This window comes from Capsicum annuum, chromosome 4, assembly GCF_002878395.1.
Source record: "Capsicum annuum cultivar UCD-10X-F1 chromosome 4, UCD10Xv1.1, whole genome shotgun sequence".
Taxonomy (NCBI): domain Eukaryota; kingdom Viridiplantae; phylum Streptophyta; class Magnoliopsida; order Solanales; family Solanaceae; genus Capsicum; species Capsicum annuum.
The window spans coordinates 9,963,261-9,982,287 of NC_061114.1; the positions used below are offsets into that span (position 1 = coordinate 9,963,261).

Genomic DNA, 19,027 nt, shown 5'->3' on the forward strand with positions numbered 1-19,027 from the left:
CATGATCAACCTAATTCTATCTTACAACAAAATCAATTACCAGTAATTTGATTTTGATGTTCAATTCTTCTTCTTCCAATTTGGGTTTGGTTGGGGGAGGGGTGGGGTGGGGTGGGGTGGGGGGTATTATTAGTAAAGACAAAGATAAATAGAAAAAGACCAAAATATCCTTGAATTATCGAAAATGGAGCACTTTGTCCTCCGTTGTCTTTTGTAGAATCAAAAGTACCCTTGCCGTATAAAAATTGGACCACACTTGCCCCTCCTCATTAACAAATTAAATTTCAACTCAACTTAGATCAAGTTAAGACCCGCGGGGCCATTTTGGTGGTCAAACAGGCGAAACGGCGTGAACATGCCGTGAAACGACATGAATAGGCCGTTTTTGGCCCGTTTCGGGGGGTGTTAACCCACAGTTCGGTGAGTGGGCTCAAGGTCCGATGGATCTGGGCAAAAATCACAAGCGACCCTCAGACAGGCTGTGGAGCGGATGTGGGTAGTTTGGCAAAACCGCTGGGGCTATTTTAGTGGTCAAACGGCACGAACGGACAGTTTTTAGCCCGTTTCGGTGAGTGGGTCTGGGCGAAAATCGACAGGCAAACCTCCGACTGGCTGTGGAGCGAATGTGGGTAGTTTGGCGGGATAGCTAGGGCCATTTTAGTGGTCAAACGGGCGAAACAGCTCGAACGGACAATTTTTAGCCCATTTTGGCGGGTAGGCCCAGGGCTAGATCTGGGTAAAAATCGACAGGTGGCTCCTCGACGGGCTGACCAGATATGGGTGGTCCGACGGGACCGTGGGGCCATTTTGCTGGTCAAACGGGCGAAATGGCGCTAACAAGTCAAAAATTATTGTTTTGTCAGAAAAGTGATTAGTAAGCGTTATTTGATCGCTCTTTGTTGTACCTTTTAAGAAAATTGAAAGCTTACACCGCGATTTTAAAAGCGTGTCTAGATAGATTCACTTTTACATGATCCTATTGTTTATTCTTCTTGTATCTCATACAAGTTCATCAAACGACATCCTCTTTGTAAGAATCCATCACCTTTACCGCGAGGCGGGGTTGCCAAGGGCTAGTGACTGAAGTGAAGTCATAACGAGGTAGCCGTAGCCAACAAATATCCAAGACTATACACAATCAAGAAGCAACCAAAACAAACCCCTTTATAAAAAGGGTAGCCTAGTGTACTAAGCTCCCACTATGCAGGGGATTCAGAAAAGAGTCAAACCATAGGGGTTTATTGTACGCAGTCTTATCCTACATTTTTGCAAGAAGCCGTTTCAAAACACAAGCCCCTTTATGTTGATTCAAAGACTAGAATTCCTAGAAATCAAGTCAAGACCAAAGATGGATATAAAAAGGAAAAAGAAGAGAGGAATAAGAGGACAGTATACTTTACTACCTAACTTCTATACAACCACAAGTCCATTTTTTCTTGATAACCCGTAGTGTCCAAATCAGCTTGCGTGCAACTTTTGGTATTGCTGACTAGCCTCAAAATAAGATATGTAAAAACAGTGTCTTTCACCCGAGAGCATTCACAAAAGCCAGCATGGAATCTACATCCCTCTTCTCCGACGGGTACTTAATGGGCTGTGAAGAATGTTTAGGAAAGAAAAGTATTGTAGGGAAGCTTGCAACCTGGAATTGTTGCTGGGCAAATGCTTTCTGCTCACCATCTGTCCTTATTTTTCGCTACTTTCACGCCATAACTCGCCAACTTCTCGGCCAATTCAACGTAGGATCCTTCCATTGCCTAAACAGAATCAGAAACAAGATCATCAAGATAATCCCTAAATACCTGCCGGCTACGAAGTAGAGGCGAATGCAGCCTATATGCAATGGTTCAGACGAATCCAGTATTTTCGAAACATGGCAACATATGTGAAAAGTCACTTAGTTTTCAATAAATATTAAATTCTAAAACCATAATGTCAAAATTAGTACAATTACGCTCAGTGGTGAGAACCTTAAACGTTGAACTAATCAAATTTGAATCTTGGATCAGTTTCAGTGGAGAAAGAAGTTGTTGATGAGAAGATAAATTACCTGGCAAAAGCGACACCAAGGTGCATAAAGAACAAGCAGCCAAGGCTCATGTCGATTTTCCAACCTCAATAGGTTCTCAATTCCAGGCCTACTCAAGCTTACAATGTCCTGGATGTCGAAAATATCAGAAACAGAAGCACTACCATTAGATGGACAGTGATATTTCCATTTCCAATCACGCTTTCATCCTAGATGTTGCCCTTATGTAAGCCACACTCAGCCTTGAAATCCTCCCACCACTACCTTCCTTTTCGCTCGTTTGGACAGGTTGGATAGCCCGCGTGCAAGGATCACATCCAATAGAAACGTAACCTTGTGAATGCAATGAGTTATCCAGATTCAACCTCCCAGTATCAAGGATGAAAACTCTAAATGGACGACCAGTGAAACGAGCATACTCTTCTTAACAAAGCAACATTTTCAGCACCACTGCAAAATAAGGATATAATTTAGGAGCTGCATCATAGCAAGATAACATATCAGGAAAGTCATTTGACAGCGAACTCTTGAAGGAAACCTACATTTCTCTATAAAAAAGTAGAACACATATATCAGGATACTCGATCATAAATGACCAAAAAAAATGTCATGATGGCCTCTAGAATCATGCAGAATAGCTTCTCATCAAGATATGTAAAAAGACTATCTGCCTGTCATTCACCTGAGGGCATTGACAAAAGCCAGCAAGGAGTCTACGTCCCTCTTCTCCAACAAGTACTTAATCGACCGTGAAGAATGCCTAGGAAAGAAGAGTATCGTAGGGAAGCTGCCAAGCTTTCTGCTCACCGTCTGCCCTGAAGTTTGCTGTTTTCACAGCAGCATTTGCCAACTTCTCCACCAATTCAATGTAGGATCCTTCCATTGCCTCTACAAAATCAGAAAAAAAAAAGATCATTAAGATAATTCCCAAATACCATCCGGCTAGAAAATAAAGGCGAATGCAGCAGCCTAAAATCAATGGCTCAACTGAATCCAGTATTTCGAAACATGACTACATACGGGAAAAGTCACCAAGTTTTCAACAAATGTTAAATTCTAGAACCATAATGTAATATGTACACTATGCTCAGTGCTTAGAGCCTTAAAGGTTGAACTAATCAAATTCAAATCTAGGATCAGCCTCGGTGGAGAAAGAAAAAGTTGTTGATGAGAAGATAAATTACCTGGCAAAAGTGGCACCACGGCTCACTTCGATTTCCAACTTCAATAGATTCTCGATTCCAGGCCTACCCAAGCTTGCAATGTCCTTGGTGTCAAAATTATCAGAAACAGCAGCGCCACCATCTGCATGGACAGCGCCATTTCCATTACCACTCGTGCTTTCATCCTTGATGTTTCCCTAATGTAAGCCACACTCCTTGGCCTTGGCATCCTCCCACCACCACCTTCCCTCTCGCTCGTGTTGGCCAGGTAGTACAACCCGCATGCAAGGTTCACATCCAATAGTAACATAGCCTTGTGAATGCAATGAGTTAACCGGAACATTCATTGCTCGAAGGAAATTCCAAATATCCTTGCCATCCACATTAGCAACAGGATTCAACTTCACCAAACTGCAGGCTCCACCATCCAACCCCTCGAATGAAGGGTCTATCTGAACAATGGGAATTTCAGATCGAGTACCAGCAGACTGATCTTTACGTTGCCCGGTGATCCAGGCACGTAAGACTTTGAGGGCTCTCTTCAAGGACCTAACTTTCCTTATGCGGCAGCATTCTTGGTGGTCATCTTCAATAAAGCCTGAACATAAACAGCATCAAGGAACATATATTCAATACAAATTCCATAGTGCTTCTCTATGGTAGGTTTCTGGATTCAACCTCCCAGTACCAAGGCTGAATACTTGAAACGGACGACCAGTTAAATGACCATACTTTAACAAAGCAACATCTTCAGCACCACAGCAAAATAAGGATATCATTTTGGAACTGCATCATAGCGAGATAACATATCCGGAAAGTCATTTGATAGCGAACTCTTTATTGAAACCTACATTTCTCATAAAAAAGTAGAACACATATATCAATCATAAATGACCAAAAAATGAAATGTCAGATACCAGATCACTTCTTGAATTTAGATCAAGCTTCCATGGGGTTCTCTCACTCCTACTACTTAATAAGTATTCTATTTTTTACACATATTTGGCCAAAGAGCAATCCATTGGAAGCTCATACATTAATTTGGATACAAAATAGTACAATCATCCTCAGCACTAAAAAAATAACATGATACAGCCAGAATAGACAAGAGCTAAAGCGGATGTAGCCTTTTGGTTATGGGTTCATCTGAACCTATAACTTTTCACACGAAGTATAGATATACAACAATATACCTCTAACAACATAACAATGGGACGGATCTAGTATCCTCAATTTTAAACAACAAAACACTAATTTTAAACCAGACCAAAATTAACTTAAAGGCGCGTGGGCAGGTTCATGCTCAAAGTGCTTAATATAAGTCAAGAATATGTGAAACAGTTTGATTACACAAGCAATGTTGAACAACAAATAGAAACCAGAGATTAACCAAATCAAAACATAAGTTCCACAATAATATTGGAGATACGACAAATAAAATCATTAAACTAGATATGTAGGAACATCAGGAACTTGGAACTCAAGATGTATGGGAATCATTATCCCCTTGATCGCAGTCTCGGGGAAGATCCTCGTGAGCATCGGCATGACTTGGCGGATGCATCTCTTGATCATCTTGATTGTCCTCACCCTCATCAGGAATATCCACATGTATGTCTGCAGGAGATAGCTGAGGAGTAGGCAACATATCTTTTTCGGCTTTTGCCTCCATCTCACGGGCAGTGAGGATGGCAGCATCAAGGTTCGCAATACCTGCTTTGACCTCTTCCAGAGTGGACCTCCGGACATTCCACCTCATAAATTCAGTCTTACGAGTGAGGCGTTCCTCTCCCTTGTTTACGTCAGCAAGGGCTATGTTTCTCTGCTCTTCGAGGTCCTTGTTGTAGCTCTTCAAGACGGAAATTTCATTTTCTGAAGACTGGAGAGCTCCTTTCTGTCTTTGAAGTATACTCCTAGCCCTGGCAAGTTGACCACTAATCTTATCTAAATCAGCCCTAGCTGATAGCTCACTTCTTAGCCGCTGAAGCTCATCTTCTAGGAAGGTTTCTCTTTCTGCACAAGCACGAAGATCCTCCTCCATGGTTTTCATGTCTAATTGCATGAAGCAACAGTCCGAGCGAAGTTGGTCAGCTTCATGTCGATATGCCTTTTTCTCTCGGTTGGCACAATCCAAATGCCGGTTAGCATACTATAAAACTAATGGTGGCCCGTTCAAAACCTGTCTTTGCCTCTTGAAGATCAGCCTTTAGCCTCGACGTAAGTTCAGCGGCTGCCACGTCCTGTGATTTCCTGTTGGCAAGCTCAGCCTTCAGGGCAGCAATCTCTAATGCTTGAGAATCCAATTGAATTTGCAGATCTTTTCTTCCCCTAAGGCTAAGCAAACCTTCACCCAAGAGTGTGCTGGCCTGAGAGAAAACAAAGAAAAATAGTCAGATCAAGATCCGAGAAAAACAGACCAACGTAATTAAGGTGAGAAAGCATTACCCGATCCAAGGCTTGTAAGCCCTCCTCAAACAAACGTTCCTCTGGCGACCCATCCGATCCACTTTCACACCTTGGAGGGCAAGAGGAAGTATCTGGATTGGCAGAGAAACCTGGAGTACTCACCCTTTCCAATGCATTGCCCAGCTGAGGGAGCTCAAACTCTGTCATGGCTTCGTTGGAGGGGACGAATAAAGGCAATACAAGCTGATAAGAGCATGGCTGTTTGGGCAAGACTTTGTGACCTCGCCACACGAGAGCAATAACTTCATTGTCAGTTTCCTCCACGTCCTCAAGGTCAATCACAGCATGCGTAGAAAGATGATTAGTTTCACAAGGAGGCGGGGAAACTTCGCCTTGAGTACGCACGCAGTACCCATCGTTCACAACGTGTGCAAGGGAACTAGCCTTCACAAGCCGCCTCCGCTTTTCTGATGGGAGTTGTGAGGATGAAGAAAAATCATCACGGTTAGTAGAAACCAACTTTCTATTGTTCCTCTTAGCTTCGACAGTCCGACGACCAGACGCCGCCAGATCAACATCTAGATCTGCCACCACCAACTTTTTTGAAGGGAAACCTATTAAGATGGGCATCAAGTTCAGACTAAAATGTAAACATAAAATAAGAAGACACTAATTAATTATCCCAACCACAAAATTATAATCTTAGATTGCAGAGAAAATATATCAAACTTTCAACTTGAGTTCATGAGTTTTCTTTCTTGTTCTTCTTTCTTTAATATTCTCATTCTTCTCCTGCAATTTCTTCTCTTTTGAAACCAACAGTAAGTTTGCAGATAGAATAGAGCAGTACATACGTAACCAAAATACTGGAGAAATTGCTACTCGGTTGCAATAGCATGTGGGCTACACGTTAGTATAAGATGAGGATAAAGATGCTCGAATATGTCTTCTACAAAAATAAAAAATCACGGGAGCGGATATACGAAGGAGCGTACCATGATTTTTCGCAATCCAACGATTTTCCGATATTTTCTTCCATGACCTGTCCTCGTGGTGAGAAACTTCAAGAATGCACTGGACCCATTGACGAAGATCCGCCACGGCATCCGGCATCCATTCGGTGGCTGATAAAGGAAAAAATAGGAGAAGAGAATGAGTTAAAGGACAAAATTATAATATAACCCTAAAAATGGTTCTTCTTTCTCACTTACGATTCATGTTCCACGCCTCTGGGAAGGGAAGATGATGGTCCGGGATAATCTCCGAAGTCCTCACAAATACGAACCTCTCCATCCAACGACGATCTTTTGACTCATCTATGCTCGACAAAAGACCTGATTTTCCTCGTTTGATGAGATATATAACCCCACCTCGAAAAGTTCGAGGAGAATAGAGACACATCAAGTGGCTTAAAGTGAAAGTTGCATTAGGACCAAAAGCTTTAACGGACAAGTAACGAAGGCAGGTGACGGTCCTCCATACCGCCGGACCTATTTGAGCAAGACAAATGCTATAGCATACGCACATATCTAAGATTACTGGGTCAATCGCAGGCTCAAAACCTAAGGTGAACGGATAAGTATATACATTGGAAAACCCCGATTTAAAGGAGGTTATAGCATCAGGAATAAGGAGTTCGGTAACCCTATCCCAGTGACAGTCCCTCCGAACGACTTCAAAAATAGAAGAATCTATCAACGAATGATAATTTTCAACTAGTTCGCCCCTATCACTCACAGTAGATTGTTGTCGTTCGGTAAAGTCACAAGACCACTTGTAATTCACTGGAAGAATAGAATCCAGTTCGGAGCTATCATCAGCGACAGAAAAAGTCTTAGCCATCTATGAGAAAAAATTGTTGTTGATAGAGCGAAGAAGAAGAAATTGGTAGTTTGCTCGATGATAGAAAGTTACATAAAAACAACTTAAAGAAGATGAGGAAATAGATTTCACAGGGAATTTGACTCATCATTGTGACGCTTAAACCGGCCCCTAAGACCAATCGCACACTAACACGTGTTTTGGAAAATCTTACATATGTCAAGATGCATTAAATGGAGAAGATCTTCCTTCTTATGGGAGATTCTCCCTCTAGCACATTTTAGTTTGCCACTTTTCATTTACACGGTGTAAGAAAACGTAAATAAGATGGTTAATTTTACTAATTTTCCATTTATTCATATTGTTTGAATCCTATATATGGATAAGAAATATTCCCCAACATAATTCCCTATAAAAATGATGAGACTTAACCTAGTTAAGCCATAAATAAATAAACGCGGCAACATACAAAGACATCAAATTTTATCAAATGCATGTGTAGTAGTTCTTTTTAAACACTTCTTATACTAGTAACCCTTGAAATGGGTGGGAGTAAGAACGCAAGCAATTAATGAGCTCCTTGAAAAGAAACTTTTTGAAACTTATAAATTTGTTTCGGCTTCAAAAGAATATGTCAACCTTATTTAAGTAATTAAATGTCAACCTTTAATACTTAATCATGACATGTGACTTCCATCCAAGTCGGAAATTGGGGAAATGGAGAGATCAAGTAATGGAAAGGATCCTTGTCCGATCCAGTATGGCCTTTCTAGGATGATTTCAACTGTGTTAGAATATGAGTAGGAATAGGACACTACATGACAATCCCTTTCCAAGTAGGATTCTATATGTTATTCCTATTCCTACACATATTCTAGCATGTAAAGAATGTATCTTGGACCTAACTCAACCTCAAAAGTTAGCTCATAAGGGAAGGATTGCCCGAGTCCATATACGGAGACCAATTACCCATGCTTTTTCCGATGTGGGATACTTAACACTCTCCCGCACGCCCGGGCCTCGTTAACTGGAGCGTGGACAATATAATAAGGGGGCCCAACATCGGTGAAAAACGATTTAGGATGGGTCTGGCTCTGATACCAATTATTGGTTTTTAGCTTTGAAATTAGACAAATAACAGAGAAAGACTTGGAGAGAAAAAAAATACTACAATTGTATTGTCAAAGGGAATTATTTTATTAATAACTCAAAACATATATTTATAGCTAAATTTCTAACTACACTTCAATTTAAATTGGGATAACTAATTTCTATTCAAATAACAAAGGGATAACTAATTCCTAAGTCTAAGGAACATAGAACTCTAATAATTTAAATCCACTAAAATTATGTACTACTTAATTTTTCAAAGGCAGAAACTCTTTAAAAAAAGTTTTGTCATATGTCATGTGGTTTGTACAACCACTATCAATCATCCAAAAATCAAATTTCTAGGTTGAAGAATATGTTGCCACAAATAAGTGATCTTCTTCTTCTTCTTTGGTGACTTGGGTATCTGCTTCATATTTTTGAGATTTGTTTTTGCAAATCACAGCTTCATGGCCAAGTTGATTGCAGATCTTGCATTGTGCATCTGGTTTCTTCCAATATTTAAATAGAGGATGACCTATTTTGCCACTCTTGAATTATTACCCTTGATTTGAGTCTTGGAGTTGGCTGCCAAAGCTCCTTCAATCATACCATCCTACCTCATAAGCCTCCTTTGCTATTGCGCCTGCAATGTATTTAACAATTCTGCCAAAGTAATCTTGGACAGGTCTTTCGTGTTTTCCAAGGTAATAATTGATACTTCTTATCTTTCAGGCACTGTAACAAGAATTTTTTTCAACAATTCTTGAATCTTTAAATTTTGTGCCAAGCAATCTTACCTTGTTAACAATGCTAATAAGTCGGTCTGAGTACTCTTTGACGGTCTCAGATCCCTTTATCTTTATCCCAAATTTCTTTTGTTGATTTAAACGCCATAATTCTCGTGAAAATTGTTGGAGACACACTAGCAAACAAAGTTGTTTTTGCCTATGATTTTCTGATTTTCTTTTTCTTTTGGCTTTTGATCTGGATCACCGTGGAATTATCGGACAGCGGAAGAACATCATAATCCTCCTCCACAGCCTCCCAAAGATCTAAAGCCTTCTTACTGCCCAAAGATGGTAATTTTCTTTTTTGATTTTCTTTTCCTTTTGACTTTTGATCTGGATCACCGTGGGATTATCCGACAGCGGAAGAACATCATAATCCTCTTCCACGGCCTCCCAAAGATCTAAAGCCTCAAGATAAGTCTCCATTCTTACTGCCCAAACATGATAATCTTCACCATCAAAGACAGGAGCTATTTGAGAAAAGTTTTCAGAATTCATCTTAGTGCCCAAACATGGTAATTTTCACCATCAAAGACGGGAGGAACTATTCTTACTGCCCAAACATGGTAATTTTCACCATCAAAGACAGACATGGTAATTTTCACCATGGAGGATTTCACCATGGTAATTTTCACGATCAAAGATAGACATGGTAATTTTCACCATCGAGGATTTCACCATCAAAGACAGGAGGAGCTATTCTTACTGCCCGAACATGGTAATTTTCACCATGGAGGAGCTATTTAGGAAAAGTTATTTTCAGAATTCATCTCACAGATTCCTCAAGAACCTGGCTCTAATACCATGTAAAGAATGGAATTTGGGCCTAACTCAACCTGAAAAGCTAGCTCATGAGGAGAGGATTGCCCAAGTCCATATAAGGAGACCAAGTACCCATCCTTTTTCCGATGTGGGATACTTAACAAACTGTATCAGTGTTGTATCGTCCAATAGGGCCAGTGCATTAGTTTAACACCTGTGGTCCCACAAAGTGAGGTACGGGGAGGGTAGAGTATAGACAAATGTTACCCCCACCGAAGAGGTAGAAAGGTTGTTTTCGATAGACCCTCGGCTCAAGGAAAAATAGTCCAAAACAGTCCATAAAAAGAAGTAACGAAAGTGAAAGCATAACAAAACAAAATACTACAATAATCAAAGTACAAGAAACAACAAATAATAATGACTAAATAAAGTATAGATATATGCACATAAAGCCCTACTAAAATCTGAAAAATATTAAGTTCAAACCCATAACTTTAACACTAGTTGAACTCATTTAAGTTTAAATCCTGGGTCCGTCTCGTCATGAGCTGAATCTTCTAAATATGGAATATTGAACTGAAAAATTACCTGAAAGCAATAGCAATATCACTCCCAAATTTCTCAAGAGCCCTTATCCATGACCTCCAAAGGAGAAGCATTTGTCAGCTCCTTTGCCAGTTTCTCATAATCCTCTGCCTCTGCTTTCTCATCAACTTCTACACCCCAAATTTTAAAAAGAAAAAAAAGAAACAGAAAAAAAAGGTTATTTACACAAATAGCCAAACATATCACTCTCAAAACTTGCACCAAGCAAACAACACGATCCAATTAAAACAACACGTGGCATTACGAGAAATGATCTCCTCACAAGTTGAATAAAACCCTCTTATATAGCATATTACTTATGCACAACCTTTGAGCTTTTTGAGAAGAAATTGTAAAAACAGGAAGTGACCCACAAAAGTATATGAAAAGCTGAATAATCAGGCCAAAAAAAAGAAAAAGAAAAATGAAAAACGTCAGGGAATCGTATGACTATTTTCCAAAGATAGGACCAAAAAGTGACTAATAGGCATTGTTTCTACTTGTCTTTCATTGTTGTACCTTCTAAGCGAATGGAAAGCTTAGACCAAGAAACTAAAAGCTTGTCCAGATAAATTCACTTTAACGTTATGCCCATTGTTTGTTGTGGTATCCCATACACGACATCAAACGACAACATCTTTATAACTGTTCATTACCTTAACCAAAAGGAGGGTGTCATGACCTGTATTAATGGTTGCGTGAGAGACATACATTAGGGTCACGCGAGAGGCACAGACAGTCCACTTCAATATAAACACAGTGAACTATTGTGAAGGAGGGAACGAATTAGGGGACGACCCGGTTCATACCTACTCCGTAGGTGTCGGGGAGGGGGGGGACCACTCCGGGCCTGACCTACGCGCCCTCACCCCAGCTTCGCTGGAGGGCCGTTTCGAACCCCCGACCCTGGCACACCACGGTAAGCAAGCTTACCGCTGAGCCAAGGAGGGAACGAATTATTTTGGTAAAATCCCAACGATCTTTTCCTCTCATTCTCTCATTTCTCTCTCTTCTTCCTAACTACTTCTTTTTCCTCCTCTTGACTAATTCTATCCATAATCGCCATTGAAGGTGACGATTGGAGCTTCCATGGCGACTTATCTCTCGTAGTATCCAATTCAATTTATCAATTGTAATAGCTAGTTCGTATTGAATTTGGATTAGCAATAAAAATTTCCCTTTCACGATTTCAATTTTTCTTTCATTATCAAAGTACATAACAGAGGGGATGTTGAAGGAAGGCTAGTGACTGGAGTGAAGTCATAATGAGGTAGCCGTAGCCAACAAATATCCAGGGAAATGACTCATGGGTTTCATTGATTGGCAATTATATACACATTGAGTGGGGATATTGCAATTCGCAGTGAGTGTTATCCACTTAAGATAAAATGAGCACACTATAATTATTTGTATATTCATGAAGACTTGATCAGGAAAAGAAAAATTGCTCAACCAAGACTTTGCATAATCACGGAGCAATCAAAACAAGGCCCTTAACAAAAAAGAGCATCCCAGTGTACTAAGTCCCGCTATGCGTGGGGTCGGGGAAGGGCCGGAATACAAGGGTCTATTGTATGCAGTCTTACTCGGCATTATTGCAAGAGGTTGTTTCAAAAACAAGCCCCTTTATATTGATATGAAAAACTGAGTACATAGAAATCAAGCTCTGACCTAAGATGGATGTAAAAAGAAAAGTTCAAATGGAAAAATAAGGGAGAGGACTAAGAGGACAGTATACTTACTACCCAACTTCTATACAACCACAAGTCCATTTTTCTCGTTTAACTTGTAGCGTCCAGGGCAGCTTAAACACAACTTTAGTATAGCAGAATAGCTTCTCATCAAGTAGCTAAGAATTCTATTTGACACATATTTGGCCAAAGAGCAATCAATTGGAAGCTCATACATTAGTTTGGATACAAAATAGTACAATTATCTTCAGCATTAAGAAAATCAAAATGATAAAGCCAGAATAGACAAGAGCAGAAGCAGATGAAGCCTTTTGGTTGTGTTCATCTGAACCTGTAACTTTAGACACAAAGTATAGATATACAACAATATACCTCTGACAACATAACAAAGGAACGGATCTAGTTTCCTCAATTTTAAACAACGAAACTCTAATTTTAAACCAGACCAAAATTAACCTAAATGCACATGACCAGGTTCATGCTCAAAGTGCTAAATATAAATCAGAATATGTGAAACAGTTCAATTAGGCAAGAAATGTTGCAAAACATATAGAAGCCAGAGATTAACTAAATCAACCAGCCATTAGGGCAGTAATCTCTAACGCTTGAGAATCCAATTGAATTTGCAGATCTTTCTTCCCCTTAGGCTAAGTAAACCTTCACCCAAGAGTGTGCTGGCCTGAGAGAAAACAAAGGAAAATAGTCAGATCAAGATTCGAGGAAAACAGACCAACGTAATTAAGGTAAGAAAGCATACCCGATCCAAGGCTTGTAAGCCCTCCTCAAACAAATGTTCCTACGGCAACCCATCCAATCCAATTTCACACCTTGGAGGGCAAGAGGAAGTATCTGGATTGACAGAGAAACCTGAAATACTAACCCTTTCCAAAGCATTGCCAACCTGAGGGAGTTCTAACTCTATCAGGGCTTCGGTGGAGGGGAAAAATAAAGGAAACACAGGCTGATTAGAGCATGGCTGTTTGGGCAAGATAGCTCACATTCATACTTAATTTGATTCATGGGTCGTCTATCCACCAAAGCCCGCAGCGAAAATATTTTTAATTTTTTTATTTTTTCTTAACAGTTTTTGCCCAAGATAGTGTTTGCATAATCATACAACAACAACAACATACCCAGTGTATTCCCACCTAGTGGGGTCTGGGGAGGGTAGAGCGTACGCAGACCATACCACTACCTCAAGAGAAGTAGAGAGGTTGTTTCCGATAGACCCCCGGCTTAGGACCAATAACAGTATAACAAATACAAAAAGTAAGCGGATACAAACTAGTATGGTACACAAAACAAACTAACAGTATAACAAACACAAAAGATAAGTGCATAATAAACTAGTACGGGATGCAAAAAAGCCAACACCACTAACCCCAAAAACTACAGCCCCAACACTACGAACCAGAAACTCCAGACCCAAAGGAGCACTCCCCTATTATTACCGCCGCGCTCCCACCCCCTAACCCTCTACCCTAATCCGCGTCCTCCACACCTTCCTATCAAGGGTCATGTCCTCTGTAAGCTGTAATTGCTCCATATCATGCCTAATCACCTCCCTCCAATATTTCTTGGGTCTACCTCTAGCCCGCCTAAAACCATCCATAGCCAGAGTCTCACACCTCCGCACTGGAGCATCAGGCCCCTCCTCATCTTCATACATTATACACTGATTACATATACATAAGTTTGTAGATGCTCCATGACTTGTCCTCGTGGCTTGAGACTTTAAGAATACGCAGGACCCATTGACGAAGATCTGCTACGACATCCATTTGGTGGTTGATAAAGGAAAAAGATAGGAGAAGAGAATGAAGTTAAAGGAGAAAATTATAATATAACCCTAAAAATGGTTGTCCTTTCTCATTTACGATTCATGTTCCATGCCTCTGGGAAGCGAAGATGATTGTCCAGGATAATCCTAGAATTTCTCACATATACGAATCTCTCCATCCAAAGACGATCTTTCAGCTCATCTACGCTCGACAAAGACATAATTTTCCTCGCTTGACGAGATATACAACCCCATCGCGAAAAGTTCGAAGAGAATAGAGACGCATCAAGTAGCTTAAAGTGAAAGTTGCAGTAGGACCAAAAGCTTTTACAGACAAGAAAAGGATGTAGGCGATGCTCCTCCATATAGCCGGACCTATCCAGACCTATTTGAGCAAGGCAAACGTTATAGCATTTCCACAAAATCTAAAATTACTGGGTCAACCACCGACTTAAAACGTAAGGTGAATGGATAAGTATATACATTGGAAAACCTAGATTTGAAAGAGGTTATAGCATCGGGAATAAAGATTTCAATAACCAAATCCCACTGACATTCCACCAGGATGACTTCAAAAATAGAAGAATCAATCATCGAACGATAGTTTTCAATTAGTTCACCCTTATTGCTCATAGTAGATGGTTGTCGTTTGGTATAGTCACAATCCCAATTGCAACTCACTGGAAAAATTGAATCCAGTTCCGAGCCAACATCAACGACGGAAAAAGCATAAGAACAACGGTAAGCAGAAGAGATTAAAGAAGTCTTAGCCATCTATGAGAATGTTACTAGACAAATTTGTTGTTGATAGAGTGAAACAGTTTACTCCATGACAGAAAGCCACAATAAAACAAGATAGAGAAGAAGAGGAAAGAAATTTCATCGGGAATTTGACTCATCATTGCGGCGTTTCAATAATATATAAATCGGCCCCAAAGACCACTAGCACGCTAAGACGTGTTTTGGAAAAGTCTTTGATGCATTTAATGGAGAAGATCTTCTTTCTTATGGAAGATACTCCCTCCAACACGTTATGGAAGGAGTAGCTTCCATACGAAGGAAGATCTTCTCCATTAAATGTGTCCTGACATATGAAAGACATTTTCAAAACACGTGTTAGCGTGTGATTTGTCTTTGGGGCCAGTTTATATATTATTGAAGTGCCGCAATGATAAGTCAAATTCCTATGAGATTTGTTTCCCCTTCTTCTTTATCATGTTTTCCTGTAACTTTCTATCATCGAGTAAACTACCGATTTTTTCTTCTTTGCTCTATCAACAACAAATTTGTCTCTTAACATTCTCATAGCCACTGCCTACCGTCGTTTCATGCTTTTTCTATCGCTGATGCTGGCTTCGAACTAGATTCTATTCTTCCAGTGAGTTACAAGTGGTCTTGTGACTGTACCAAACGACAAAATCAACTGTAAGCGATAGGGACGAACCAGTCGAAAATTATCATTCGTTGATAGATTCTTCAATTTTTGAAGTCGTCCGGGGGGACTGTCGCTGGGATAGTGTTACCGAAATCCTTATTCCTGATGCTATAACCTCCTTCAAATCGAGGTTTTCCAATGTATATACTTATCCATTCACCTTAGGTTTTAAGCCTGCGATTGACCCAGTAATTTTAGATCTGTACAAATGCTATAACATTTGTCTTGCTTAAATAGGCCCGGCGGTATGAAGGACCGTCGCCTGCCTCCGTTACTTGTCCGTAAAAGCTGTTGGTCTTAATGCAGCTTTCACTAAAAGCCACTTGATGCGTCTCTATTCTCCTCAGACTTTTCGAGGTGGGGTTGTATATCTCATCAAGCGAGGAAAATCAGGTCTACTGTTGAGCGTAGATGAGTCGAAAGATCGTTGTTGGATGGAGAGATTCGTATCTGTGAGGACTTCTGCGATTATCCCGGACAATCATCTTCCCTTCCCAGAGGCGTGGAACATGAATCGTAAGTGAGAAAGGAGGACCATTTTTAGGGTTATATTATAATTTTCTCTTTTAACTGAAATCTCTCTTCTTATACTTTTCCTCTATCAGCCAGCAAATGGAGGCCGAATGTCGTGGCACATCTTTGTCAATGAGTTCAGCGCATTCATGAAGTCTCTTGCCATGAGGACAGGTCATGGAAAAAATATCGGAAAATCGTTAAAATGCGAAAAATCAGTACGCTCCTTCATATATCTGCTTACGAGATTTTGATGTTTGTAAAAGAAATACTCGAGTATCATTCTCCTTATCTTATACAAACGTGTAACCCCCATGTTATTGCAACCAAAGTTGCAATTTCTCCAATACTTTGGTTACGTACGTACTGCTCCATGCTATCATCCCCAAACTTATGTATAATGTATGAACATGATTTATGCAAAAACTACCCTGGGTAAAATTTGTTAAAAAAAATAAAAGAATTAGGATTATTTTTGTTACGGGCATTGTTGGATAGACGGCCCATGACAAATTAAGTATGAATACGAGTGATCGTGCAAAAGATACACTTAATTAAGCATTTAAATATATCTACTTTATTTAGAAGTAAAACCAATTAAAGATGAAAAATCTAGAGTTATTAGTGGTTGGGATAATTGACAAGTGTGAACTTATTTTATGTTTACTTTTTAGTGTGAACTTGAAGCCTATGTTAACAGGTCTCCCTTCTAAGAAGGTGGTGGTGGCATATTTGGATGTTGATCCAAGGACGTCTGGTGGCCGGATTGCGTAGCTAAGATGAACAATAGAAAGTTGGTTTCTACTACCCGTGGTAAGTGTTCTTCATCCTCACAAACCCCATTTTTAGAAAAACAGAGGCGGCTTGTGAACGCTAGTTCCCTTGCACGCGCTGTTAGCGATGGGTACTGCATGCGTACTCAAGATGAAGTTTCCCCGCTTCTTCATATCAATGTTGCATCCTCCAATAGGACCAGTGCACTAGTTTAACACCTGTGGTCCCACGAAGTAAGGTCTGCGGAGGGTAGAGTATACCCAAACCTTACCCCTACCACAGAGGCGGAGAGGTTGTTTCCAATAGAACCTCAGCTCAAGGAAATATAGTCCAAAGCAGTCCAGAAAAAGAAGTAACGGAAGTGAACGCATACCAAAACAAAATATTACAATAATCAAAGTACAAGCAAAAATAAATAATGACTAAACAAAGTATAGATACATGCATATAAAGTCCTAATAAAATCAGAAAAAATATTAAGTTTGAACCAATTACTTTAACACTACAATTATTTCAATGCTGAGAATCTTAAAAGTCGAACTCAAGTTTAAATCCTGGATCCACCTCGTCATGAGCAGAATCTTCTAAATACAGAATATTGAACTGAAAAATTACCTGAACGCAATAGCAATATCACTCTCAAATTTCTCAAGAGCCTTATCCATAATCTCCAAAGGAGAAGCATTTGTTAGATCCTTTGCCAGTTTCTAATAATCCTCTGCCTCTGCTTTTTCTTCAACTTCTACACCCTAAATCAAAAAAAGAAAAAAAGAGATCTTTACACAAATAGACAACCAGATTTATTGTATACTTTTTCTAGCGAGTTTATTGTGGCATTACAAGAAATTGCACCAAGCAAACAACATGATCTAATTTGTGGCATTACAAGAAAAGATCTCTTCACAAGTTGAATAAACCCTCCTATGTAGTATATAACTTAATCACGTATAAAAGAGCACACTAAGTATAAGGCAGGATTAGTGACCGGAGTGAAATCATAACGAGCTAGTCATAGCCAATTATATACACACTGAGTAGGGATATTGCAATTTGCAGTCAGTATTATCCACTTAAGAAAAATGAGCACACTACAATTATTTGTATCTTCATGAAGGCTAAGGAAAAGAGAAATCGCACAACCAAGACTTTGCATAATCAAGAAGCAACCAATACAAGCCCCTTTATCAAAAAAACGCAGCCTAGTGCATGCACGGAATTCAGAAAAGGGTCGAACCACAAGGGTCTATTGTACACAGCCTTACCATACATTTCTGCAAGAGGCTGTTTCAAAAAACAAGCCCCTTTAATTTATATTGACTCAAACAACTGAGTCCCTAAAATCAAGTTCCGACCAAAGATGGATATAAAAAGGAAAAAGAAGGGAGACGACTAAGAGGACAGTAAATTTTACTACATAACTTCTATACAACCACAAGTCCCTTTTTCTTGATTACCGTGTCCAGACCAGCTTGCGCGAAACTTTTGTACTGCTGAATAGCTTCTCACCAAAATATGTAAAAACAGTATATGTCTTTCACCTGTGGGCATTCACAAAAGCCGGCAAGGAGTCTACGTCTCTCTTCTCTGACCAGTACTTAACCGGCTGTGAAGAATACCTAGGGAAGAAGAATATAGTAGGGAAGCTGCAATTCTTTTTGTGCAAAAGCTTTCTGGTCACCATCTTCCCTGAACTTCCCTACCTTCACACCAGAACTTGCCAACTTCTCCGCCAATTCAACATAGGATCCTTCCATTGCCGGTACAAAATAAGAAAAAAGATCATTAAAATAATCCCCAAATACCATCAGGATGGGAAATAAAGGGGAATGCAGCATTTTCAAAACATGGCTACATACGTTAAAAGTCACCAAGTTTTCAACAAATATTAAATTCTAAAATCGTAATGCCAAAAGTACACTATGTTCAAGTCCTAAGAAACATAAAGGTTGAACAAATCAAATTCAAATCTAGGATCAGCTTCGGTGGAGATAGAAAAAGTTGTTGATGAGAAGATAAATTACCTGGCAAAAGCGGTGTGCATAAAGAACAACAAGCCAACACTCACTTCGATTTTCCAACTTTAATAGATTCTTAATTCCAGGCCTACTCAAGCTTACAATGTCCTTGGTGTCAAAAATATCAGCAACAGCAACGCGACCATTTGCATTGACTGCGGTATTTCCATTAC

At 39.8% G+C, this 19,027-nt stretch overlaps 1 protein-coding gene and 1 pseudogene across 12 annotated transcripts; both read right to left on the reverse strand.

The window, feature by feature from the left end:
- Positions 1-1,121: 1,121 nt before the first annotated feature.
- On the reverse strand, positions 1,122-4,341 carry LOC107869185 (annotated as a pseudogene).
- A 145-nt stretch (positions 4,342-4,486) lies between these two features.
- Positions 4,487-18,998, reverse strand: LOC107868317. Of its 12 annotated transcripts, none has more exons than XM_047410685.1 (9): positions 18,861-18,998; positions 17,455-17,588; positions 13,095-13,238; positions 12,915-13,016; positions 10,650-10,777; positions 6,810-6,932; positions 6,594-6,722; positions 5,638-6,212; positions 4,487-5,558 (listed from the first exon to the last, which is right to left on the reverse strand). In XM_047410685.1, the coding sequence occupies exons 6-9, from the start codon at positions 6,889-6,891 to the stop codon at positions 5,334-5,336; spliced, it is 1,011 nt and encodes a 336-aa protein (XP_047266641.1). In that variant the 5' UTR covers positions 6,892-6,932; positions 10,650-10,777; positions 12,915-13,016; positions 13,095-13,238; positions 17,455-17,588; positions 18,861-18,998; the 3' UTR covers positions 4,487-5,333. The 12 variants fall into 12 exon arrangements, with proteins under 12 accessions (XP_047266641.1, XP_047266639.1, XP_047266634.1 ...); XM_047410683.1 differs by lacking the exon at positions 18,861-18,998 and adding an exon at positions 18,378-18,546 and having other exon boundaries at positions 10,650-10,774; XM_047410678.1 differs by lacking the exon at positions 18,861-18,998 and adding an exon at positions 18,378-18,546.
- Positions 18,999-19,027: the final 29 nt, after the last annotated feature.